Here is a 26,971-nt window from a genome sequence, read left to right on the forward strand (position 1 = left end):
TCCCAGAGGTGAGGTATGTCAGTGACAGGCCCAGCGGGGTGCCGACCCACGGGAGGCATCCAGTACAGGTGGGTGGTGTGCATGTGCCGCCTGGTGGGTTCAAGGCGGAGCAAGGCTGGAGTGTCTGACCGATCGCAGGTAAGAGGGAAGTGTCTGCAGCCTGTTTTCTGTTCCGTGATCTGACGAGGGGATAAAAGAGGGCCAGCTGCTCACCATCAGGTTAAGATTGTCTGCAGTAGAGCCAGATGCCCCCTTTGAGGACCAGCACTAGAAGCCTCTTGGAACTCGCTCCCATCACAGGAGGCAAGGGAGTGGCACACCGTTGCCCAGGGCTACAAACGTGCTTCCTTCGTGGCGCCTTGCCAGGTGGAGGGGTGGCCGGCCGCAATGGGGCCCCGTGACCGACTGGAACACACACGGCGGCCGACAGCCGGCCAGCCCCAGGAGCAGCTCGAGGCCAGACATACCAGGCCCCTCAGAGCAGCCCAGGCATCAGGAAAAGAAAGCCTAGTTGGCAGAGTTTGCCAAGGAACCAGGCTGGCAGGGGAGGAGTTCATTAGAAGGAATGTTCCCAAGTGTCGTATCCGGAGAGCCAGATAATCTCTATCTACTGTCCACTCCCTCCCTCCCCAGGTGACTGGATGCCCCATTTTGCCTGATTTTTAGGGGGACCTCTCATCCTGATTTACACCTGTGGTCTTGGCCACATGATCAATGGTCAGTGACTCCCCTTTTGTCTCAAAACAACCTCTGTTTGGGAAATAAGTTATATGGTCACCCTGTTACTTCTAGTTCAGCTTCCTCTAATACAATAGTTTTTTGGGGGAGGGGGAGGCATTACATTTATAAACGATTTTCGTACAAAATGGGCTACAGCTTAAAATATATTGCTAATTGAATCCTATAGAGTCGCAAAAGAATGGTCATCAAGTCGCTAATAACAACAAAACCCGCTCACCAAAACGGTTAGTTTTTGATAGGGAAATATGGAGAACACTTCAAATCCCTCGAAGAAGAAAAATCTCTTTTGAGTTGCTAAATTTCAAACTCCCTACCAATCTCTGTAAATTCTAAAGGGAACTGAAATAGCTGGGCAGGAGGGAAGGGGGAGGAGCAAGGGACTATGGTAATCCACAAACTAGAAAATGAGTCTGAGTCACTGGGCTGTGTAGCAGGGATAATCCTCTGTGTAGACGGCTGCTTTTTCTAAATCAGCTCCACAGATTTGGCTGGTGTTCCAGGAATTAGCAAATCAATGGCACGTAAGATTTATCCTTCCAGAACCACTCTCTGTGGCGAGACCTGTGGGGAGGGCTTCTCTTTGGCCAGAGATGAAAGCACCTCTGACCTTGACATCTGAGAGAGTTTTGTTCTTATATGAAAAAAAAACATACTTGGGTTTCTTTCATTTTTTTTTTCTTTCTTGATTCTCTTGAACTCCATCTCTCTCAGACTGGTTTTTCAAGGCAGGAACATCTCCCCCCCCCCGCCGATTTCCCCCTGCACATGCGTGATCTTGCTCTGCACGGAACCGCTGCTTTATTGTGATGCAAGTGACTGGCATGAAACGTAGACTCTGAAAATGTGTCACTGGAGGTGTCTAACTGCAGCCGGGCTCGGGTGATTCAACAAGCAAAGCAGCAGACTGAGAATTTCCAGGGTTGTTCATTGCATTTGCTCCTTCCCGGGAAGATTCTGTATGATTTTTGTCCAAGTCAACACCTTTCAGATCCTTAGCTTTGCCACTTGCAGAGACCGATGGCAAATGAGGCGGTACAACTGAGCAAGCTAAAAAAAAGAAGCGAGCGATAACTTGAAATCTAGGCAGTTCCTCATATGCTATGTTGAGATCCAGTATCTGTCTCGAATGGGAGGGGGTGCATCTCATCAGGTCCAGCTTTTGCCACTGCGCTCACTTCAAATGGAATCAGACTGTCTGGTTTAGGAAGTGAGATGCGAGAGGAATTACTGTCTCTTTCCCACTTTTTTTTTTTTTTTTTTGCCAGAGGAACAAGTGTATGGGTTTTGAATTAAATACAGATTTCTACGGGGCGCCTGGATGGCTTGGTCAGTTAAGCGTCCGACTTCGGCTCAGGTCATGATCTCCTGGATTGTGGGTTTGAGACTCGTGCCGGGCTCTTGTGCTGACAGTTAGCTCAGAGCCTGGAGCCTACTTCAGATTCTGTGTCTCCCTCTCTCTCTGACCCCCCCCCACTCACACTGCCTCTCTCTCAGAAATAAATAAAACATTAAAAAAAGAAGAAAAATTAAAAATAAATAAATACAGATTTCTACAAGAGACAATAGTATGAGAAAATTTAATACGGAGGTGGTCCAAAACAATATCTCTGCTATTTTGCTATACAGAGATGACAGAGAAAACACACTAGGAAAAAAATATTTTTAGTGAAATGTAGCTGAAAGGTTGCTTTCAGAGCGTTTAGGATTCTCTGATAGCAGCTTGGACAATGCAGGCCAAATGGTGCCAGTCCCAGGTCAGATTATCCAGTGGATGACACAAAGTTAGTTCTCGGATGTTAGACGTCCTTGGTTAGTTATTATTTATCTGTAAAAGGCAGATATACATTTGCTTCTTAAATTTAGGATCTTTCCTTTCTTCTTTTCCTTCCTTTACGTAAAATCAGGGAAGGAAAAGAGCCTCCCTCTCCTATTTCCCCGTGCCAGAGCAATTAGTGGAAATCAAGGAGCCACCCTACATATAATGTGGTTAGATAAGTGGTCTAATGCCCCAGTTATCCAGTTAGTCACAGGCAGTAAGGTGAGGATTTGGTTAGCGGAGCCAGAGAAGTGGTAATCTGATTAGCCAGTTGCTTTCTGAGGCTGTTGGTTAACATAGTGGCTGTCAAATTGAGTGGGAGCAGTTTGGGTGGGTGTGGTCTAGCTTCAGACAAACTAGGAATCCACTGCTTCCAAAAGGTCTCCTTCAGAACTTTCCCCTAAAAGAGAATGTTCTTCAACCTGTAGATAGTCTTCAACCCATCGGACTTCCTCTATCCTTTCCTGTAGCAATATCGGAGGTCGCCAGATGGCTATGGACCAAATTCCTGATTAGTCCATTTGTTCATATCTTTGAGGGCCAGTCCAATTTCCCTTTCTGCTGAGTTTTACAGCTAGAAGGGTCAGAGGTCTGAGTGTGGCGCCCACCGTGCAGTTGATGGAGGTGCAGAAGACCTTCACAGTAGGGCACATGGTTGTTTCTTCCGGCCCCCAGGCATAGAAGACACTATTGCACTAAGGGGATTTTGTTTTAAACGCCAATGACCATGATACAGAGAGATCCCTGAACTGGGCAGAGTGGTGAAGTTATCTTGACCTTCCTCCTTTTTCATCCTTCTTCTGACCCTGCCCCAGATACCTGCTCTTCCTCTTCTGGTCTCCCCTTTTCTGGTGTCTCTCAGTCACAGAGCTGGGGCACAACGGAATGCTCTCCTCTTAGCCACCAGCCTTCCAGCCTTGGGTCCCTGGGGGTTTCTTTAAGGGAGGGAACACTCTGGGGGCATAGAGGGGTTTCTGTTTGCTTCCTCCCTTAAACACTTCAGAACAATGCCCATTGTGTTTACCTGTGTTGGGATTGGTGCAAAGCTTCCTGAAACAGGAGGCAATTGGTTGTGTTTGGTTCATCTGCTCCTCTGCTGCCACCTAGTGGTTCCGTCTCCTTTAGCGCCCTGTGTAAAGTGGAGGGCACGCTATCAACAGCTCTGTATTGCCTTTTAGCTCCCTTTCTCTTTTTTGTTTTTTCTCCCACGCCTCAATTGTCGCCCTTTCTTACCTCTTTATCCATCACATACACAAAAAGTGTCCTTTTTTTTTTTTTTTAATTCCCGGGTCAGGAAATCTGGAACTGAATGGCTGGCAGAAAATGTTCTGAGGAACTTGGGAAACACTGACAGCATCCCCGTTTGCTCTCCAGCTTCTCTCTCGGTGGTGTGAAATGGGCATCTCACCGCAGGTCTAGAATACGGTTGTCGCAGGGGTGAGGAGGGCTACTGCCAATCCAGGACTGCTCGGGACTGCTCTGAACAGGCAGTTTCAGAGGTAACATTTCTACAGCCGCTCAGTTGTACCTTGCCCAAAATTTCTTGCACAGTGAGTCTGGCCATAACAATACCTAAGCCTTTACTGAGCCGTTTACTACATGCCAGGCATTGTTCCAAGTACGCTACACATGCTGACTCTAATTTTCCTAGTGACCCACTGAAATGGAGTCCCCACTAGATTCTAAGGTGGGGAAATTGAGGCATAAAATGTCTAGCAAGTTGCTTGAGAGAACATATGTAGTAAATGGGGAACTGGGGTTTATTCTCATGTTCTTAACCACCTTGCTTTGCCGCCTCTTCAAGACACAGATAACCTGTACTAGGTACAGACAGCAGGGAAAGGAACGGGGCTGTATACACACAGGACTTCCTCAAAGCACTTCCTTGGTCCTTATCTGGGACTTGTAATGCAAGACACTGTGTGGTTGCTCACCAGGGGCCCGAAAAGGAGCTCTCCAATGTGCTGACTCCAAGGACTTGCTTCTAACTCTGTCTCATTTCAGAGTCAGCACGTAAGGAAAAATAACCAAGTATGCAGCCAGAAGAAGTCTGAGAAGCCACCCAGAAAGCAGGCAGGCCCGGGTTCCAGAGAGGATTCTGCCCGAAAGGTAACTGCAACTCTCCTTCTCTGCCTGAGTTTGTGTTTTCTCTCTGGCTATCTTCTTCTTTGTTTGGAGGTGACAAGAGTGCCCGGAACCAGCATTTTTGATACCGCTGCAAAAAGAAAACCTGACACTATCATGCACTGCAAAGAACCAAATATGAAGTTTATTTGCGCTTTTCAAGTCAGCCGAAACAACTAGCAACTTCCTTGTCCAAAGGCTTCCTTTTCTCTCACCTTTGTGACAAGCCTGTGGAGAAGGCAGGTGTGGATGTGGGGACATGTTTAAAGGCGGGATGAAAAAGAAAAGTAAAGGTGGGCGAAGCTATGACAGGGCAGGTTTTGTAACCGATCTGCTGACTGTGCCTCTTCCTACTCATCTTACTGGCGGTTTTCAGTTACTGCAAGGTGTCCGAGGCTTGGGACCGAGGCTTGGGTCCGTTCAGTAAAGAGAACAGTCCATGGTGTTGGTGGGGCGGCTGGGGGAGGGAATAGGAACTCTTGATGATCAGTCTCTTCAAAAAGGCAGGACAGAGACAAGGCTATGTGTCCTAAAGGAGGAAAAATACATAAATTTGCTTTTATGATGCAAAATAAAGACGGCATAAAAGGGTACAAAGTAAACGGTGTCCCCCTCCTACCCTCACACTCATGCGCTTTCTCTGTCTTTTTAGGCAACCAGGGTTATTGTCTCTGTCCTTCCAGAGATATCTTTTTGTTTTAAATTTTTTAAAATGTTTTATTTATTTCTAGGAAAGAGAGAGAGAGACAGCATGAGCAGGGGAGGGTCAGAGAGAGAGGGAGTCACAGACTGAAACAGGCTCCAGGCTCAGAGCTGGCAGTCAGCACAGAGCCCGACGCGGGGCTCGAACCCACGAACCGTGAGATCATGACCTAAGCAAGAGTCGGACGCTTAACCGACTAAGCCACCCAGGCGCCCCTCTGTCCTTCCAGAGATATCTTCTACACCCAGAGGCAACTGGACACTCCCCGGGCGGTTTTAAAAAAGTAATCTCTAGGGGCACCTGGGTGGCTCAGTCGGTTAAGTGTGTAACTTCAGCTCAGGTCATGATCTCACAGTTTGTGGATTTGAGCTCCGTGCGGGGGGTGGGGGGACTCTGTGCTGACAGCTTGGAGCCTGGAGCCTGCTTTGGATTCTGTTTCCCCCTTTCTGCCCCTCCCCCACTCACACTCTGTCTCCATCTCTCTCTCTCAAAAAATGAATAAACATTAAAAAAATAAATAAATAAAAAGTAACCTCTACACCCAACATGGGGCTTGAACTCACAACCCCAAGATCAAGAGTCATATGCTCTACCGACTGAGCCAGCCGGGTGCCAGGTGTATATCCTTTTGTACGTGTGCAGGTGCAGCAATAGGATTAACTCCTAGATGTAGAATTGTTGGATTAGAGAGAATGAGGAGATAAACAACTGTGTCATTAAGTAAATGACATAGCAAAGTAGAGTGAATCTGTTTAGATTTGACAGAAAAATCCCAACCTTTCTGCATTCATGGCCAGGAAATAAAGTCCTCATCAGGAAAGTCATAAAGTCAAACCTTGAACGACAGGCCTGAGCTAGTGCTTTACGTTGTACAAGGGCATCAGAGAGTAAGATCTATACTTATGTATCTCCCTCAATGAATCCACGCAGCAGCTGCTGCACACTAGAGTGGGCCCTGGTCTGGAAGATTCCAAGGACAGTTTGTGTCACTGTCGCACAACTCATCCTTCAGCCCCAGTAATACAGGTTGCTCTCATTTCAGGCCGGAAGATGGAGCTCGCGACACCATGCTAGCCTTGGGTACCCTCCAGCAATATCCTAATTCTAAACAAAAACCTCGAAGTTCCAAAGCAACCCCTATTGCTACCCCGCCCAAAGCAAGCACTCACTCCACAGTTTTAAAGATGATGTGGTTGTTGCTCATAAAACACAAGCCATGTTCTTTATTACCTAGAAGCAAATTTGATTATGTTTCATGGGAATCCTCATACTGGAGCCCTAGTCTTGGCCAGTCATACCGTAATACATGGGCATTTGGAGGAAATGGTGCTCTGGATTGAGGAACAGGGGATAAAGAAACCCAGACCCACTCTTGTGGCAGAAATTCCTAGTTGTTCCCAATATGCATTTTCCCTTCTTCATGTATTAACGAATTCTCTCCCCTCTTCACTTTTAAGCTGGACACAGGTTCTACCTAGAATAAGTAGAATAATATCTGTCCAACTTCTGGCCAATGGAATGTAAGCAGTGGTGGGTGCAACATCTGTGAAATGTCCTTAAGACAAGTAGGTGTGTCCTTCTTTCATTTGATCTTTCCTGCCGGGCAGGGTACAGACATGACAGCTGGAGCTGCGGCATTCATCTTGGGCCACGAGGTAAGCTTTAGAATGCTGGCCACACACAAGTGGAGCCAAAAGAGAAGATCTCTGGGGACCTGATACCTTGGATCATTTACCTTCAGATTTTTGCAGAAGAGAAAAATTAAATTTCTATGCTAATTAAATCATAAAGAAAAGCCACTTCACTGGCAACTCTTATTCTTCACAGAGAGAGGACAGCATGGCCAACAGACTGGCAATAGTTCTGATACCTGGGCTTCATCTTTCTTCCATCTCAAACGCAGTGGTGAGATACTCCTTTGGAACAATCCCAATGAGGCTGTTCAGCTCTCCTACCCACCAGCCATACATGTTATACTCCTGAAACAGGAAAAAGGATGGTTTCAGCTGGAATTCGGTCACACTTCTGTTCATCTTTTACAGTGATCGCATGGGACAATATGTTTACATTCAACAGTGTAAACCTAGTATAGGTGATGCCATTGCATTGTAAAGAGCATGTCTTTTACGAAGCAGAGTGGATCGGCTACTTCTGAGAAAGTCGGGCACGTCCGAAATGCCAGAGCACTAAAGATATTCAGGGAATCAGGTCACAGTTCAAATCAATAATATTTACCAAGCAAAGTGCTGTTTGAGTTCCCATGAGGTATGTAATGATGGATCAGAGTGTTGCTTCCTCCCCAGGAGCTGAGAGCATATAGAGTAATGGGCTTTGGAGTCAGACAGACTGGGATCTAATCCCCACTTGGTCATTTCACAGCCGTGTGACCTTATGTTCTCCTAGCTTTAGCTTCCTTTTCTGTAAGAGCAGGGATAATATCTCTCCCCTATGTTGTGGGAGTATAATAATCTGATACATAGGAGGTGCTCTAAACATTAGATTCTTCCCCGGGAAGAGGTGGGAGGTTGACAGGTATATTAGTAATGACAGGTAGGACATAAGGGCCCCAGAGAGGGGCAAATAAGAGAGAATGAGAGGGCTTAAAAGAAGGGGTGGTTACAGGGTTGGGAGTGGAGCACCTCGGATACAGAAGAGCTTTTCCAAAAGCACAGTGGATGTTAAACATTATGGGAGTACTTCTGAAAGCACCAGAAAATAGTCTTTCTTTTGATGGAAGTAAAATTTAGGAATACTATAGGAAATATGTATTTTGGTTCAGCTGGCTTTGGGGTACCATGAAGCTGCCTGTCTGCTTTTTTTGCACACCTGGCTGTTGAATTCTACTAGGAAAAAAAAAAAAGAAAAAGAAAAGAAAGAAAGAAAACCGGGTTGGTGACACAAGAAAATTTCATGATAACTGGGTATCTTTCTGTTTCTTTTTTGATAGAGTATCTCCCCACCTCCAACCCTGCCTCCCCCCTCCTTCTCGGCAGATGACCTCTTTTCCACCTTCAGAAAGGAAAGAGAACCTATCATATGTGTCAACCTCCAGCCACCAAAAGAGGAACTAATCTGTACGGACAACCACCCATCTTTCCCATTAAAGTGGAGGAAGTGTCCCTCCTCTGGTTTAAGACTCTCTCTCCCCATGTGTACTTTGGTTTAAGACTATTCCTCACTACGTGTGTCTGTAACCCTTCCACTTCCTCTATTTCTCAGAGATGAGTTTCTGTGGAGTCTGACCTCAGCCTCTAATGTAAATGGCTCCTTCCATCAGCATGAAATGTGTTCAAGTTTCTTTTATCTTTAAAAAAACTTACTTTTTAATTTTTTTAAAAGCAGAATTTTCTGTATCTTTAAAAAAATTTATTTATTTATTTTTGAGAGAGAGCGAGAGTGCGAGAGGGAGGGGCCAAGAGAGTGGGAGACAGAGAATTCCAAGTAGGTTCTGTGCTGTTAGCAAGAACCCCATGTGGGGCCTGAACTCACAAGCCATGAGATCATGACCTGAGCTGAAATCAAGACTCAGATGCCCAATCGACTGAGCCACCCAGGCCCCATTTGCAAACACTTATTAAATAGTTCCCACCACAGGTCTACTTCCCATTTATTTAAAAAAATTTTTTTAATGTTAATTTATTTTTGAGATAGAGAGAGACACAGAGTGTGAGCAGGGGAGGGGCACAGAGAGGGGGAGACACAAAATCTGAAGCAAACTCCAGGCTCTGAGCTGTCAGCACAGCTGGAACCCACGAACTGTGAGATCATGACCTGCGCTGAAGTCGGACGCTTAGCTGACTGAGCCACCCAGGTGCCCCATCTACTTCCCATTTCTACTAGTCTATGCTAACCGCTAATTCACAGTCACACTTACTGAAAAGACTTTACTTCACTGTCTACCCCAAGTTCTTGCTTTCTATTCAATCTTTAAGCCACTCTACTCAGGCTTCTGTTTTTATCACACCACGTATACATTTTCCCCAAGGTCTCCTATAATCTTCTTATTGCTCAGACTGGATGGTACTTCTCAGTCTTTAATTTACTTGATCTTTCAGCAGTACTGGCACTATGGACCCTTATTGAGGCATTTTCTTCTCTTAGTTTCTATGATAATTACACTCTCCTGGCTTCTTTCTTACCTCCTTTGTTGCTTCTTCTCATTCTCCTTTGCATCTTTCTCTACCCTTCCTTTTAGTATGGTTGTTGCCAGTGTTCATCCTGGCCCTCTTCTGACTTACTGCACTTTCCCTGAGCAACCTTATATACGTCCATGCTTCAGCCGCCATGTAAATGACTCACAACCACAGCCCCAGCCCGGATCTAAGTGTTGGATCATATGCACCTAATACACAAGTGCATATATTAAGCTACTCAAACTCAATGTATCGTAAAGTTGTTCCATCATCCTGCCTGTATCTCCATTCCCACTCCCAAACTATCTTTACCTCCTGTGTTCTCCATCTTAGTGAGAGGTAGCACCATGCACTCAGTTAATCAAGCCAGAAACCCAAGAGTCATTTCCAATTTCACCCTCCTCTTCCAGTCAGTCCTTGAGTTCTGTAGATTCTTTTCAGAGCATTACCGGAATCCATGCACTTCTCTCCATTCCCATTGCTGATACCCTATTCTTGTCATTGTCATCTCTCTTGAGGACTACAGAAATGACCCCCACAATGGTTTCTGTACCTCCATTCTTGTCCCTCCAATCTTGTCTTCATTCTGCAGCCAGACTCCTTTTAGTGCACACTGATAATATCACTGCTCTGTTGAAACCTTTAAGTGGCTCCCCACTGCCTTCCGTCAATGTCTTAACAAGAGTGGACGAAGCTGAGGCTGTGCATGACCTGGTCTCTCCCGTTGACTGCTCAGCATTGACGTGCACCCCCTAAATCTAGTGGACCCTTAGTAAAACAGACTTTGGCTCAGCTATTCCCATGGGTCACAGGCTCTCTTACCTTGAAGCCTGTCCTCAGTCTCTTTAGCTTCTACTTCCCTCCTCCCTCCTAAGCAGCCTTCAGATCTCAATTCCTGGGTGTCTCTAGACTCTCTCGGAGCCTCTCTTTGCCACTCTCTGTGTGGGGGCCCCAGCAATGTGGTCCACAGTATTGTGCCCTGTGCTTCCCTGGAAATGAGTTCATCTCACTGCCTTGTATCTGCCTGCCTTTGACTCAGTGCCACTCACTAAGGGGAAAGTTCTGTGAGAGCTGAGACCTTGTTGGTTTTGTTTGCTGTTCCACTCCCTGTACTCAGCATGGTACCTGGCACAGAATGGGGCCAAAAAATACTTGTTAAATGAGGTTATGAAGAAAGGAAGGGAGCAGTGGGATTTATTCAGTTGAGCAGATTTAGTTACAACTAACTCCGAGATATTCCCCTGGTGATTAAACTGGTTGTGGCAGGAAGAGAGCAGCTGCCTTTGGAGACACTTTCCCCCAGTGGCTCCCTAAATACCATGAAGAGAGTCTCAGATGCCATAATGAGTGAGACTGAGTTGATCCTACAAAGAACAGGGAATTGGCTTTTGAAAACTAGTTTTTAAAAAAATTTTTTTTAATGTTTATTTGTTTTTGAGAGAGAGAGAGAGACAGAGAGACACACAGACACACACAGAGAGACAGAATACAAGCAGGGGAGAAGCAGAGAGAGAGAGGGAGACACAGAATCTGAAGCAGGCTCCAGGCTCCCAGCTGTCACCACAGAGCCCGATGTAGGGCTCAGACTCACAGACCACGAGATCATGACCTGAGCTGAAGTCGGACACTCAACCAATTGAGCCACCCAGGCGCCCCTGAAAGCCAGTCTTAAATAAATGAATGTATCTACTACCCAGTACGCCATCTCCCCATGCCTTCTCATTCCTTCCGTCCCTCAGGCCAGCTTCTCCCTACCATCTGCACTGCCTTGTGGGAAATTACCCAGAGCTCCTTGGCCTCTGCCTGTTGGGACGATTTAAGCTCCTCTCCGTACAAATTATGTTATTGTCCATTTTCCAACACTGAAGTTAGGGCAGTTTCCGCCTTAACTTTTCTTGTAGTGTTGCCTTTTGTTTAGTGTGTTGCTGGAACACCATTCCCATAAAGCCTTGCTGTGAAAGGGAACATGTACTCTGCCTTCCTCTTGCACAGTTACCCATAAACCCCTCCTCACAGGCAGAGGGTGGGCACAACATTGTTTGACAGTCTTCTGATCAAAGTCAACTTTCTGAAACATGTGTGAAGTGTGGTCTTCCACCCGCCATATGGTGTCATCTTCATCACCTGAGGGGCTCAGATCAGGCAATCCCTCCCTAGGGATAGGTCAAGACTCCTCCTGACTTGGACTCATGCTTCGTCGCATCTGCCTTTGGCCGTCATGCCAGGAGTAGGGACTGAGCCTTGGGAAGGTGCTCTCTGCCAACTCGAAGAGGGTGCAAACAGGGAGCAGATGAGCCTCAGCAGGGCACCTGCAAAGGCCAGGCTCCCAGCCAGCGGGCTCTTGCTCGAGGGGAGCACTGACCATGCCGACCGCAGATGTAGTAGCCCCACCACAGTGGTGAGACCCGCAATGAGTGAAATCAACTCTTTGCCCTTCAAAACAAAAGAGCAGGCAGAGCGTAAGGAGGATGGCACAGTCTCAGAGACCATAAGCATCCCGCTGCGGGAGCCTAGGAGCTTAATCGAGGCACCTACAGGTCTTGGGATCTGACTGGCTTTTCCAGATTTCATCCCTTGGTTGGAGACGCAAAAAGGGCTGCAGGGCCTGAGATGTTTAAAGCATGAATGGAAAATTTCTAGCCTTCTCTTCCACTACCACCCCCCATGCATTGCCCCAGCCCAGTCTGAACACCACGAGGTATTTTAAAATAATTTCTACTTTGATGAATTGCTGGGGAGTCCACAATTGCTCATAATCAAAGGGAGAAAAATGCAGATGAGATCCGGCCGAGAACTATCACCACCAAACATTCATTTCACTGCACAGTGCCAAAAAGAATTAAAACAACATTAAACTCACAGCAATCATGTTTAAGCCCTCGTTTCCAAGTGCCAAATTGCACCACTCTGGATCATACAGATGTTCGTTAATTATGCTAATTTTTATTAAACTATTAAAATGGAGAGAGTACTGGCTCAGCCAGGCAGACCCCAGCTCTGAATGAACTCTGCTCTTGTGTAGAGGTGCTCATTTACTGCATTTTTATTAAGTTGCTGATTCTTGGATTTTAGTTTTGAGATGGCAGAGAGAACTGAATTCCTGGGATCAACGTTTTCAATAAAGTTTGACTTCTTGTGCCCAGATTGTTTGGAAAACCCAGAAAAAGTGCTGAGATGCTCCCGAGAGACCCGAAATCCTCAACGTGGAAGTGTTTCTACCTCCAAGGTGGGGATACACGCCCACAATGTTAAGGAATCAGAACTGTACAGGCTCCCCAGTCCTTAACTCTATACACATCATGTATCGTAGAGCTAAGAGGTTAATTACACAAAATTGTTAACTGAAGATGCTTTAGATAAGAATATAAAAAGCTGTTTTTTAAAAATGTTTTATTTATTTCTGAGAGAGAGAGAGACAGCATGAGCAGGGGAGGGTTAGAGAGAGAGGGAGACACAGAATCTGAAACAGCCTCCAGACTCTGAGCTAGCTGTCAGCACAGAGCCCGACGTGGGGCTCGAACCCACGAACCGTGAGATCATGACCTGAGCTGAAGTCGGATGCTTAACCGATGGAGTCACCCAGGCGCCCCTTCTTGTTGTTGTTGTTTTTAAAGCAAACAAACCCTTTACATCGACACTTGCTTCTTGTCATCACAGAGTCTTTTTAGGAGATTTTCACTCAAAAACAGTACAATGTGTGGTTTGTTCTCATCATTAATATTTCGAGGCTTGATTAAATATCCGTCTCCCTCAACCCCAACCCTGTCCCACCTCCTTGAACTCCTTGATCTTAAGAGTAAAGGCTGGTTATTTGGACTCCCTTATCTGGTTGGAGAAGTTATTGGCCTAGATGAGCAGAACATTGAGTGAACTTGAAATAGACACAGCGCTCACCATCAGCAACAATCAAAAGTGTTTATGGGGGATTGCACACTGCCATAAAAGGATTTATGCCGCTAATCTCCATCCACAAGGAAAAAAACCCAACCCTACCAAACCTGCCATAAAAAGAACAGCAAATTCTATAAACAAAAAGCAGTATGGCCACCAACCACGGGCACGTCGCACAGCTTGACTCTGCCTCCAGTGGTTTCCTATTGCTGTTTATGGTTTCAAGACTATCATGGACCTCCTCGGCGCTCCTCCTGTCACAGGGCCCTGAGTCCCTGTGTGGTGCTGCAAATACCCTGTCAGTAGGTGTCAGGGGATATCAGGGGGAAACCAGCAGGCGCCTATCATAAGCCTTAAAAGAGATTAAATACCCCTACTTCGTGATTGCTACATTTTAATTTCTCTCCTCCCTGCTGGTTCCTATTTGTATAAGCTCTTCCATGGCTCCCCTGGAGTAGCACAGACATGACCTGGAATGACCATCCTGTCTTGGGATAAGAATTCAATTTCTAGGCTCAGTGAATCCTAGGCTGTTCCAACAAAAGGAAAGCACCATCCTCTAGGGCACAGATTCTTAAACTGGAGTCTGTGAAGCCCCTGGCCTGTCCATGGATGGACATGAAGGGGTCTTTGGGTCCGTTGAAATTGGTGTAAAATGCTGTGTGCATGTATACATGTGTCTTGTCCCTGGGCTGAGGTCCAGAACTTTTCGTCAGATGCTCGAAGGGTTTATGAACCCTCTACGGTTGATGAAGCAGTGCTCTCGGGGGAAAATACAATGATCTCTGTGGCCTGGATCTGCACTTTGGTCCAGTTTGGCCATCTCCATCCACCCTTTCCCCAGCCTCCGCTTCTCAAAATCCAGTGGAAGGAAATCAAGAATCCTTGTTCCTGCCATGCTGGCTTTCCTAGGCTTCAGCCTTTCAGCTGCAGAGTCTGTTCCTTCTTCTAAAGCTGACCAGGCTTGCTCATTCCTTCTAAGGCACTATCTCTCTTTCTCTCTTTTTTCTTTTATTACTGACATATAATAGATGTACAATGTTTTATTACTTTCAGATGTACCACTAAGGCACCATCCCTTTAACTGTGACTTAAAAGTTGTGCTGTCTTCTCATTGCTCCCATTCAAATCCACGTGATGGCTTTGGGAGCAAGCTGCTTGCCACAGTCTACCCTGAGAATGTTCCTCACAGAAATGTTCTCTGTTCACATTGAATTGGGCTTCAATAAGCCTCCACGGAACAAGATTCTCAGAATATGTCTCACATTTTGCTCTTTTAACCATCAAAGTTCACTGTATCAGTGCTTGTAAATAAGAGAATTCCTCTTCAAGAGAACAATCAGTCAGCCCCTGACATGAAAGATCGATAGATGCTTGATATATGTATGGGAAGGGCCAATCAATCACGGAATTATTGGTTTATGATTGCTTATTTCTCTTATCAGTACTGGTGCATCCGACATCATCATTAGTAAAGATGGGAAATTCGAATTCCTGAGCAGAGTAGATTGTAATATTCCATGGTCAGCCAAAAACATCGTATTTTTACTCTTGGATTGGCCCTCAGTTTCTCTACTCCTAAAATTCAGCTTTGGAAATTTAATGCTTTCTGAGGAGGTCATAAATTATTAAATAAATTGAGGGCTCTAACTCAGCGCCCTTCCAACTGCTGAGGAAAGCAAGGCGGGGGACAGGGATCGTTCACCAAAGACAAGCAGGTGCCTGCTTTTCAGTAGAAGAGATTTTGTGGAGAGATTGTGCCGAAGGAAAAAGGAAGTGGTCAGTCGGGTGGATGGTGGGGTTTGTGACGCTGGAAGCTGTCAGAGGACCCGAGTGCTAAGTGCTCGGCTGAAACCTTGGGTAGCTTGGCTGCCTCCTGGGCTGTTTCACACCATGTTTTAAGTTCTTGGCAGTCACTTTCTCTTTCCATTATTCAGAGTTTTGGTCTATAAATCATAAGAATGAATCATTAAATTTGTCTCAATTGAACCAGTTTTATTTATTGTTACATTTCATGGAATTTGCTAACTTGGAGGTTGATGGGCCTGGACTGAGGAGGAGGGAAAGGTATGTGAGTGTGAGAAAGGGGGTGCAGAAAGGTTGGGTGGTCAGCGACAGCATGCGGGCGGCACAGGTGACGACTGTACATCTGAGAGTTGGTGTTCTGGGGAGGACTGTGTCAGCTAGACAGAGGGTCCAAGAGCACTGGAGTGCAAGGGGGAAATTCAGCCGCAAGTCTGGAGCTCATGTCCTAAACTGGGTGTGAGTGGATAAGGATCACATCGAGGCCAGGCTCGTATGCGGGACCGCGTGCACAGACTGGACATTGCTGGTGGTGACAGGGTGTGCAAAACACAGAGTGTGCACGACAGAAAAATCGTAAGCTGTGAAGGTAAGAGGGAAGGTGAGAAGAGAAATGAGAAAGACACACACGACTTGAACTTTGCCTAAAAGAGAGGAAGGATAAAGGGAAGGTAAACACTTTGCAGATGGGAGAAAACAAGGTGCCAAGTGCAGAATTCAGGAACAATAGAGACGGCAGCCTTTTGGAGCTGATAGAATTGTGATACCATGTGAGACCAGCGTATTAATATGTATTCCATAAACTGCAGCTAGCAGCTCCGCACAGCTCTGTTTTGCTCTGACCGCAGTACCAGCCTCAGGCACCACAACACAATTTGGAAACAATGTGACGGAAATGTTTAATCTGCTCGGCCCATCTGTGCTGCGTATTTCTCCAGATCTCCCTGAGAGAGGCGCCTTGAATCTCCACATTGCCTTTAATATTCTCCTAAATCACCTCCCCACTGCACTTCAAGGGCCATTGCTACAATATCACAGGTTCATCTAAAGTGCAATGGGGAGGGGGGGTGGGGGGGGAGGCGCAGGCCAGGATATTTTTTATTTTAAAATAATTTCCAGAGATTGTCTTTTCTGCTTTCTTAAAAAAAAAGAAGAAACGTTATTCCACGATTGCCGTAAGGTTATTGAGGTTGTTTGGTACAAAGCAGGGTAGGATAGAGTGGAATCATTCTCCAAAGAATTATTTTTATTAATCTCGATTCCCTCAATTGGACATGGGAGGGGGTGAGCAGATGCTTGTTTTCTCTTATCTCTTTTTCTTGCACCTTGCGAGGGTGATGTGCTCATTTGGGGCTGGTGCCTTCTCTGCTTTATGCTCTCTGTCTGAATGGAGTATTGGCTAAACTCTGCCCTGCTCCAAACAAAACCATCTTGTTCAGGATAGGTACACTCTCGGTCCCTGCTCAACTGAATGCCCTCACCAGAAAGGGACGCTGTCCATTTTATTAATTTCAGCTTAAAACCTTAGGTTTTCTCTCTTTAAGGACAGATGTTGAGCATCAGCTTTCTGCCTTTCCCCCACTTGATTCTGGCAGATTCAGTGACTTGGGGCGAGGAGGTAGATAGCTAGGGTAGCTTTCGGAGAAAGAGGGGATGGCAAGTCACCATGTTCCAGACCTTAGACAAATGAGAGAGGGTTGCACATCACCAAGAAAATTAGGATTCCTTTTGCTTTGTGAATTAAAGAAATGAATAATTTAATCCTCAAGATTGTTCCGGCGAGGGAAAGGCAACGTCCCAGTTGCGGAGCCCTACAGCCTGTCGGTGTGTTACATCATCTGCACACATAGGCGTTTCCATGACAACCGCTTATAGCTTCATTTCCTGGATCCCTCTAGGGGGTGTCACAGCCAGATCCACCTGCTTTTCACCCTACCCTCGGTGGGGTCATGGTAAGGTCGCCAGAATAAATGAACGCGGGTACTAATGATCTGTTTACTGCTGTTTATGCTCTGTGTGTGTCAGGGGCACGCACATTTAGAGAGCTCATTATGGTTGCAATTAGAATGCACCATCGCTAGATATTTAACTCCTTTTTCTTTTAAATTAGCATTTTAATAACATTCTTTGAGCAGAGAAACAAAATGACCATTTTTCACGGACAAACTTCTAGCTGTAGGTGCAACTTTAATGGCAAAGTTGTGAAGGGGAAAGAAGGGAGGGGGAAAAAAGGCCATTTTTACTACTTTCGCCCTCCTCCTTACCAAAAGGATATTTTTATTTGCTTTCTAACACACTCAATTTCCTAAATTTGTTTTGAATCCAATTATTTTGGGTGGTTGAAAGTACCGCACTCTTGTTGGACGGAAATTAGCAGCGATTGAAATTAACTTTCTATGTGACCTGTGAAAGGGGCTAAAATAATTACAAGTGTGTATAAGAAACACTCTCTCCAAAAAGACCTTTACTGTAGGATCAGGCTGTGATCCGAGGATAGCATTATTGGAATATCTTTACACAGCAATTGCAAGGGCTATTTTCTTTAAAAAGGTGATTGCAATGATTGTTTCTGTTTTAAAATGCTTAGTATTGTCTTATAGAGGATAAATGATGACAAAAACTTGTCGTTAGAGGGAGGATAAATAAGAAGCAGAAAGAATGAAAATAACAGCACGGTGTCATTTGCCCTTTAAAAATGGTGAGATCTTGGAGCACCAAAAGGCAAGAAAGAGAGAGACAGAACAGGAAAGATACAATGCAGAAACCCTCCCGCTCAGAATGTTCCATAAGGCACTGTGTTTTAGGTATCGGCCAGCACCTTTGCTAGGTGTTTACAGATGCTGTGTTTGTGGAAAGTACAGTGAAAAATAACAATTTGAATGTTTCGATTATCTTTCCCAGTCCGTTCCATTTTCGTTATTTATTTCCTATAAATCGGGACCTTGCTGAACATAATTCTGCAGACAAGGAGGTGGATGGGACAGCCAATGTGAACGAGGAGATAGATGGTGGGCGCGTGTAAGATAGATGCTATGCGTTTATGAAAAGGAGCAGTCTGTCTGCATGTGAACATTCACAAAGTAGAGCAAGCAAGTGTGTAAACTATAATGGGTATTTATAGGTGGAAAAAAAAGGTGCAAGGAAGATTGTATGGGAACAAGCATACAGAGCCTGAAAAGGGGTTTGCTTTTTTTTTTTTCCTACCCTCCTGGAATCCACGTCCAAGTTCTGCTAAGATGTCCCATGCTTGCTGCCGCTCCAGTGAAAACTCATGCCTTTCCATGACAACAGACGGGGGACTTCACAGCCAGAAGACTCAGGAGGTCAATAGTTGAAGAGCAAGAGTTAGAAAGCGAGATCTTTATCGACATCAAAACAATCCCACTAAAAAACCCGGAACGATAGGAGGAAAATATTTAAAGACACAGCAGGAAAAAAAAAAAGAGCTTTTATAAGAGTGCAGGTTTAAAAATGTTTATGCTGTTGTATCAGCCTAGTTGCACCTTAGAATCTGCCATTTCATAAATAAAATACGGGTGGCATAGACTATAATTTGGTGATAGCTACCCCAGGACATATCTAGATGCACTTCTGTTATTTTAATTAAATACTGCATTATGGTTTGTGACAACTACATAGCTACAGCGTAAATGAATTTGGAATTAAAGTGTTACTTAGGCATCCAGTAATTTTTGTTTCATTCCTCAGTTTTACAAAGCAAATAGCTATAAAATCAAGATGTTTGTTCATTTACAGATGGAGTAGGATTGTTGTTGCCGGTTTTTTCCCCCCTCCTTAATCCTCGTGCACAAAAAAGAAGACAGAGCTCAGAGTCTGGCTCCAAACACTCTCAGCTTATGAGCCACATCACAAAGAAAAACACATCCTCTTGACTATAATGTGAAATGCTGAATATTAATTGCTGGTATTATGCTTATCTTTCTAGCCGGGTTCTGTCTTTTAACAATTATTCTGATGGGCTGCAGTCTTGCTCTGCCAAGAGATTTTTCTCCTTTGTTTAACAGTTAAAAACCTATTTGATTTGATTTTATTAAAAAAGAATCTTAAAGTTCACAATGCTCCTTGGAAGTTTTAGTATCTGGAACTCTTCCCAAAATGCAGAATATTAGTGGGAACAGAGAAACTGCCGAAGGTCTTTGCTAAAAAAACAAAACAAAACAAAACCAAAAAAAAAAAAAAAAAGCCTAAAACAAAACGATGCACATTTCTGCATCTAAATGAAAAAAATATTTTTCATTCTGGCAATATTAATGTTTCCTTAATGAAACTGGAGAGGGCATTACAATTTGATATAATCAATTGGTTAGTTTAAATGTCACTTCACTAGCAAATCATGAGAAAGGTTCAGAATAGCAACATCTACCAGGCACAGAATTTTCGCTCAAAATTAATATGGTAGAGTAAAAGGATTTTTGCTCAGATCTGAGGATTTAATTGTATCTTTAATGTGTCGTATGTCAAGATGAAAGTTTTTAAATAGCAAGTTTTCTGAAACTGTTGTCTATTATTTCTAGTTTGAGGATCAATATAATCTTTTTATTAGCCCCTAAATACTGTACGTCTGGCAGTGTCTGCTAATTTCAGCTTTTCTGTGTTCTCACCAATTGCCCCAAGCTCCCCCCCTCCTTAATCCTATAAACTGCTTGGAAGTTACTGCCCTGTATGTTTGCAATGAGGTTATAATTGGCTTTTAATATTTTGCTAGTTTGGTTGGAAAGCCGGATCCATATACTACCAAGAAACACTGGCAGGCAGAGGTCTGGGGAGGCTGAGCTCCTTTTGAGAAAATAATTACACAGAAACAAAGCTTTTGCGACTCCTTTTAAATAGAGCATCTCACCGAAATGTCATCCAGCCTCTTTGGCAGATTAGTGAGGAGTTTATTACTAAATCTCTGTCTAATAAACGTGCAGTTGACTCTGGAGGAGACGCTTGTTATAATACTGGCAGTGGGAAATGGAGGGAATGTCACAGTTAAAGACACAAATTTTCCCCATAATGTATTCGAATGGAAACCTCTGAATCCAATACTACATGGGCATATCTAATAAATTCACAATATTTCAGTCTCAACAGCCTTCACCGGTTAGTTTTAAAGATTTATGTGGTAAAAAATTACTCAGTGATGAATATGGTTTATTCTGTGCAGTATTGGAGGTATAAGGAATTAAACTACCGTCTTTAACAGTGAATTTATTATTACCTCTGTCAAAAGACGAAGCCTTTAACAGCATTTGTTATAAATTCACTGCAAAATAAATGGCTGGAATTTTTTTACACCGGAGTTTGTAAAGCATCAGGCGATTCTGGGCATTAACCTAACCCTGCCATGGCTTATATGGTTCTAGGTAAACATTTCTGTCTGGGCCTCATAGTGAATTATCTGATTTGGGACTTTCCACCTGACTGAAAGGTGTGTGTGTGTGTGTGTGTGTGTGTGCGTGCATGCACGTGCATGTCTGTGTGTGTGTGTCGGTGTAGAAAGTAAAGGCTCCTGTCCAGGACAACGGTTTAAGAGTAAAGTGAGTAAAGTGGAAAATGCCAATCTTATTCTCTCTTTAAAAAATGGGTTTTACAATGAATGGCCAGACTTTGGAGGACAGGGTTGATATGCAATTGGGGCTCTTGTTAGCAGGTTTATATGCACGCATATGCACACACACACACACACACACACAGGCATCCTCTCCCTTTTGTCCTCTCTTGGAATGGGTGTCCCCTCATTTATAAAAATTACCTGGAAGGAATGAGGCTGCCAGGGTTTGTTCTAGACGATTGGTTCCTGTCTGGGGGAGAGGAATGGGCTCTACTGAATCTGACCGGTGTGTGACCGTTGCCTTCCAGCTGACCCCAAATCCCATTCCCATCCTCCTAACTCTATAGACTCCCATTGGGGTTATTAATGAGAGAAAACACCATCATCATCATCATCTTCGTCATCACAGCACAGTGTTGACCTGCTTGTTAACATGAAATGGGGTAGTGGGGACAGGTTCTGCTTCTCTTTCATATCATCATAAATAAGGAAAGATATTTTCCGATGGTATCCCCCTCACTCGCCCCCTTTGGTTAGGTCAGAGGTGAATAATTGCTCTTTGACAGTCATTGATCAGTTTCATCACACTGTTTGGGCAGCCTGCGCCCCAGGCCTGTATTCTCCCCACTTACTACCCCTGCATTACCTCCCAAATAACCCGCCCATCCCCCCACTCAGCCAGGCTGAGGGTAATGGTGCCTGAGGAAGTCCTAAATGGACACTAGATGTCACCAAACACCTCCTTTCCCTCAGAGCCCTGAAATTTAAAAACCCCCCAAAAAAAAAAAAAAAAACCAAAAAAAAAAAAAAAAAAAGAAACCCAACCCTTCATTTAAAGCAATTGAAGGAATTAACTTATCTGTTTTTATGAGGCTTGTTGTCACATTCAACTAAGCACACTTAGAGGAGGAAGTACAGCTGCATTCAGATAATTTTTACAACATACAAATCTCTTTTGGAGGAGATGGGGTCAAGGGAGGGGAGAGGCCTACGTTCTTTAAGTAGTCCTTTGAGAGAGTAGGTGGAGAACATGGGGCTTTAAAAACCCTATTATAACAGATGCAGCACAGCCCAGGTGTGCCGGGAACAGACCTGCTACATTCAGATTACAAGGAGCTGGGTTTGGAGCTAGGATCCAGCCTAATTTTAAGTAGTTTCAATCCCTCACTCAGGGTGACAAAGTCAGTCTATCCTCATCCTCAGAAGGCCCAAAGCCACTTGACAGTATTACGAGTTTGATGTTAAACTTAACTTTGCCTGTAAGGCTCTCTGTTTCCATGTTCACTGCACTCGCAGAGAATACCACAAAAGCTTGGTGTGTTTGGTGCATGAGAACATCTTCCCACCCCAGCTAAGCCACCATATGTACACACACACACACACACACACACACACACATATACATACATATATATACACACACATATATATGTATATATAAATGTTTTGCGGTACCCAACTCATTGCTTCAAGGCTGACTGCCATGGGGTTAAGCAGTTGGGCAAATCTTGGAAGAGCCTAAGGCCAAAAACTGAGGCACACCAAATAAGCCCAAGAGATGTGGCCTACCAACTCAGTTTACCTTAAATAGAAGATCTCTTTCAGGGACCCTGTCAACTGAGAAAGAGACTCTCTTTCTCTCTTATTCTGCTGAAGCATAGGAGGCTTAATTTTTTTTTTAATTTAAAATTTTTAGGTAATCTCCACACCCAACGTGGGGCTCGAACTCACAACCCTAAGATCATGAGTCCTTCGCTCCACTGACTGAACCAGCCAGCCAGGCGCCCCCAGGTGGGTTAATTTTTAAATGGGCATTTATTGAAGTTCTCTTACGTAGCAGAACAAGCACCTTTATTCCTTAGAAAGAAGATACCCTAGTGAAAGACCTAGGAGCCAGCAAGCGAGTCACTTCTCTGAAAGTTGGGACTTGTGATGCATCTTATCCAAATAGGGGCTTTGTACTTCCCTTTCTTCCACTTAAAATAAATGCCCATAGCAGTGCTGGTCCACAGAAGGGTCTTCGGGTCTGCAGATAAAAGGAACTGAGCCAGGGTGCAGTGTTACTGCACGGAGGGTGATTCAGCACCTGCCCTGTCATGCCTGGTGCCCAGGCTGAATGGATTTTTGGAGTACACCTGTTGTTGAAGCCCGGCCAAGTACTGATGGCCACTAACCCCCAAATCACTGTTCCCCGCTGTTGATGTTTGGAATGTCAGACAGGACTGAGCAGCAGCCGGCGTGTATTTCAAACACAGCAGATGGATTTTTATATTAGCTCCTATTTCATGTTCAGGCAGAGCGACCGCCACACTAAAACCGCAGCCTCAGTGCTGCCGAGTTTGCTTCTGTGAGATTAATTCTGTGAAATTAATTGGGACAAGATTGAAAAGGAAATTAAAATGCAGCTGAGTGAACAGGCCTTTCAAACACCTTTTTCCTGCTCTATTCAAACTTGAATTCTGCGGTGGTCGCAGGCATCGTGGGAAGTAATTTACGAGAGGCAGGCTCTCCGGAGCCATCGGTTACGTATGACGAGAGCTGCACAAGCGCCACAATCTGGAGCCACTGAAGAGCGCTAAACACCCCGCTGTGGCCTGAGCTGCGTCCCTGCGTCGGCTGCAAGCGGAGCTCAGTTCCTGGACTAGAAAAAGCTGTTCAGAATATATCCGGGCCCAGAGAACATCCACTGGACGCACAGATCTGCTTCGTTATTAAAATCTCCCTTTAATATATTTTAAGACACAAATTGGAACTCGGTGAATTAAGTAGGCATGAAACTGCATGGGGCCTAGGAATGTATGGCTGTGTTAGGGGAGGTCAGCAGGGGTCCTGCAGACTGCGCCCCGTTGGTTACTGTTTCAGAGCCTGGATACATGGCTCTGGCCTCTCATCAGATGAGAAGTGTGAACAATCCATCAATTTTGTCAGTGACACAATCTATCAGACCAGGAAAGGTTGGGTGGATTTCCATGTAGGCCTCTGCACTAGATGGCTTTCTATTTCCAAGTAAGAAGCTTCTGTGCTTTTGTGAAGAGTTCTCGGCAGGACAGGCTACCTGGCTTTTCTCTCTCACTTCACCAACAGTTTGTTGAACTCCTAGTATGTACCCAGTATTGACCCCAGAAGTTTACTTTATTGTTAGGGGAAAAGAGATGAATATAATAATAGTTGCCATTTCCAGGATGCCAGGCACTTCTTTACATACACTCTGTAGGGCAAGCATCATAACCTCTATGAACGAAGTTATTCCAATTTTTACAGATGAGAAGACTGAAGATTAGGAGGGTTGAGTGACTTTGCTCAGGGTCACATAAGTAACACATCTGTTACTGACCTGCTTCCTTAAGAATAGGGGAGGTGATGGGTATTTGGTATCTTTTTTGTCCAGCCAATCATCCTCTCTGGAGATTTTATTTTAAAAAGGACAAATAGCTCTCTTTCTGGGATCATTCTTGCCTGAAGACCTTAGGCCCTAACAGCCTCTCCTGGCCCTACTGTTCTAGGAGTCAAGGTTGGGTCATATTTAGGCAGCTATTAAGAATAGCAGGGAGCAGCAGGTGCCCAGGAATAAAGCCGCCCACCTCACCTCACCCCACTTCCTCATCCAGAAGCCACTGCCTGTTCTTAACCTGCTCCCACCATATTTCTTTTCTTTTTTTAATATATATTTTTAAGTTTGTTTATTTATTTATTTTGACTGAGAGAGAGAAAGAGAAAGAGAGAGAGAGTGCGAGTGAGCAGGGGAGATGCAGAGAGGGAGGGAGAGAGAGGACCCCCAGCAGGCTCTGCACTGCCAGCTCAGAGCCCAATGCGGGGCTCAAACTCCGGAACCGTGAGATCATGACCTGAACCGAAAACCAAGAGCTGGATGCTTAACTGGCTGAGCCACTCAGGTGCCCCAACATATTTCTTTTATCATGCAAAGAGAGAGGGGAAAACCAGAGGCATTTATAAGGGCCCAAAACAAAAGAGCTAATAATTGCAATTTTTAAATTCGTTTAATCTGAATACATAATTAAGGCAAAATTCATTTTTTGTGTGGGATTTCTTTAGCAGTTTTGTGAGGTCTGCCTCATCGTGTTTACAAACAGGAATGCTTGAGGTGGAAGGAAACTTAGAGGTCACCCAACGCAACTCCCTCATTTTACGGGTGAGGAAACGAGTCGAGGTGAGCTGAGCTGCCCCAGTTATGTCTTGTCTTGTGTTTCTAGGGGGAAATAGACTTCTCCAGGTTCCTAAACCAGCAGGCCTTTCTTCCCTTAACAAAGGTTTTATTTATTTATTTTTATTATTTAAAATATATTTTTTTTACATTTTATTTATTTCTGAGAGAGAGAGACAGTGTGAGCAGGGGAGGGTCAGAGAGAGAGGGAGACACAGAATCTGAAACAGGCTCCAGGCTCTGAGCTAGCTGTCAGCACAGAGCCCGACGTGGGGCTCGAACCCACAAACTGTGAGATCATGACCTGAGCCGAAGTTGGACACCCAACTGACTGAGCCGCCCAGGCGCCCAACAAAGGTTTTATTAGCCAGAGATAAAAGTAACATGAAGATTTCTAGATACCATTTTTCTGGACTAACCTCAATGTGGGTCAGTTCTTTTCCTCCAGGTGTGAGAGGCAGGTTGCAGAGGGTAACTGATTCCAACAAAGGAAGCCGGTTGGGGTTAAAGTGGAATGAATTTAGGATCATATGAGAAAAAAATTGCGGAGGTTAAGAGTCACTGAAGGTCTGAATAGACAAACACCTCATGGTAGAGGGATCTCCTTTCCTATCTGTCTGAATTGTTTCATTTGTGCTTCTTAGAGGCAACGGAATGGATTGGGTGGCCTTTTAAGGTTCCTTCCTGTCCAAGGACTGTTATTGAGTTAGGTGATATAATAAAGGTAAATCCAATCCGAAATGTTCCCCAAGCCAACGTTAAGTGGAATGAAGCTTTATGAGGGAAACTCCAGTTGAGTTTCTAGCTTCTCATTTCCTTCTCTGACATGCAGGGATTAACAGCGTGGAGGAAGGAGGCAGCTGGTGTAGCTTTTGGGGGGAGAAATGCAGTGCAACAATGGTAAGGGATGAAAATAGACTTAAGACCTTCCAAAAGAGAGAGAAAGAAACCAGATAGAACCAGAGCAGCAAGGCATTAACCCTGAATCAAATTTTGATATATTAGCTTTCCGTGAGGGAGAAGGGGAAGGGGGACTGGTTATAAAAACAGGTAGGGGAGGCTCTCCATGTTCTTTGGCATCTCTTAAAAATACAACAGCCATGGTAACTGCAGACAGCTCTGTACTGCAGGGCAAGTCACCACACAGCCTCTTCTAAATGGAGGAGAAGGACCCCCAGTGAGAAGCCATTAACAAAGGCAAAAAAGACATGCAAAACAAACAAAATAATCATGACCGAGAGAGAAGGCCAGCAGACAGTCTGGCTCTGTTCTCCCCCTCCTCCTGCTGCAGGCACCTCAGACAATGTAAACAGTTAATTTGTTCACCTGCAGGCTCTGGGCAAACAGAGGCCTGGTCACACCTGAGTGGATAACTCGATTACCCCTGTAATGCCAGCGTGGTAATGTACACAAATTCTATTACAAGGCAAACCTTGCTTTCGGGCATTTGAAATACCAATCAGGCCAATGTCCACTCCCTTCTTTGCTTCCAATTTATTCTTGGTGTATTGGAGCTGCACCAGAATGGCACCAGGATAGCATTGAATTAGGACTCTGGAAGAAATCACTAAAAGATTGTGATCTCGGTCAGCAGGGCTTACCGGCTCCCCACTCTACTGCAAAAGATCGGGGTCTGAATTTGGTCCTCGTTCAAAGGGGACTTGCTGGAACCACTGTAAGTTACCATTAAGTCAGCCCAGTCTGTTTCCTAAGGATCTTGTGGTATATTTCAAATTGAGACAAACCCTTGGCCATTGACAGAATAAAGATAAGTGGCAAATGATGGGTTAATAACACAATGGGTTTTCAATTTGCCTTTATGGGATCACACACTAATTAAAGAGCAAGGTGTGCCTCTTTCAAAAATGTGTTTGATTGACCTCATAAAGAAATAACTTTTTAGGAAGTTATTTCAGGGACAACCTATTTCCTTAACTCACATATATAGAATATGTGTATCTTTCTTTATAAAGATAATGCTACAGATCCCTCAAACAATAGCCTGTGAGTTCTGAATCTTCTTCACATTAGTGATGGATCT

At 44.6% G+C, this 26,971-nt stretch overlaps 1 protein-coding gene and 1 long non-coding RNA gene across 4 annotated transcripts in view; one reads left to right on the plus strand and one right to left on the minus strand.

Moving 5' to 3' along the window:
* The first annotated feature begins 367 nt into the window (after nt 1–367).
* On the plus strand, nt 368–8,520 carry LOC120229118. Of its 3 annotated transcripts, XR_005527666.1 has the most exons (5): nt 368–633; nt 3,852–4,056; nt 4,562–4,666; nt 6,992–7,649; nt 8,332–8,520. It is a non-coding gene; the product is annotated as an uncharacterized LOC120229118 (long non-coding RNA). The 3 variants fall into 3 exon arrangements; XR_005527665.1 differs by having other exon boundaries at nt 6,992–8,520; XR_005527667.1 differs by having other exon boundaries at nt 3,932–4,056; nt 6,992–8,520.
* The window catches only part of SKAP1 (src kinase associated phosphoprotein 1), a 280,793-nt gene continuing 258,626 nt past the window's right edge, over nt 4,805–26,971 (minus strand). The window contains exons 12-13 of the mRNA XM_039227907.1: nt 7,255–7,363; nt 4,805–5,210 (exon numbers count right to left, since the gene is read on the minus strand). Coding sequence (XP_039083838.1) covers nt 7,262–7,363 — 102 coding nt within the window. The 3' untranslated portion in view covers nt 4,805–5,210; nt 7,255–7,261. The remainder of the gene's footprint in view (nt 5,211–7,254; nt 7,364–26,971) is intronic.

The sequence above is a fragment of the Hyaena hyaena genome, unplaced genomic scaffold, assembly GCF_003009895.1.
Source record: "Hyaena hyaena isolate Hyena2069 unplaced genomic scaffold, ASM300989v1 scaffold_29, whole genome shotgun sequence".
NCBI lineage: Eukaryota > Metazoa > Chordata > Mammalia > Carnivora > Hyaenidae > Hyaena > Hyaena hyaena.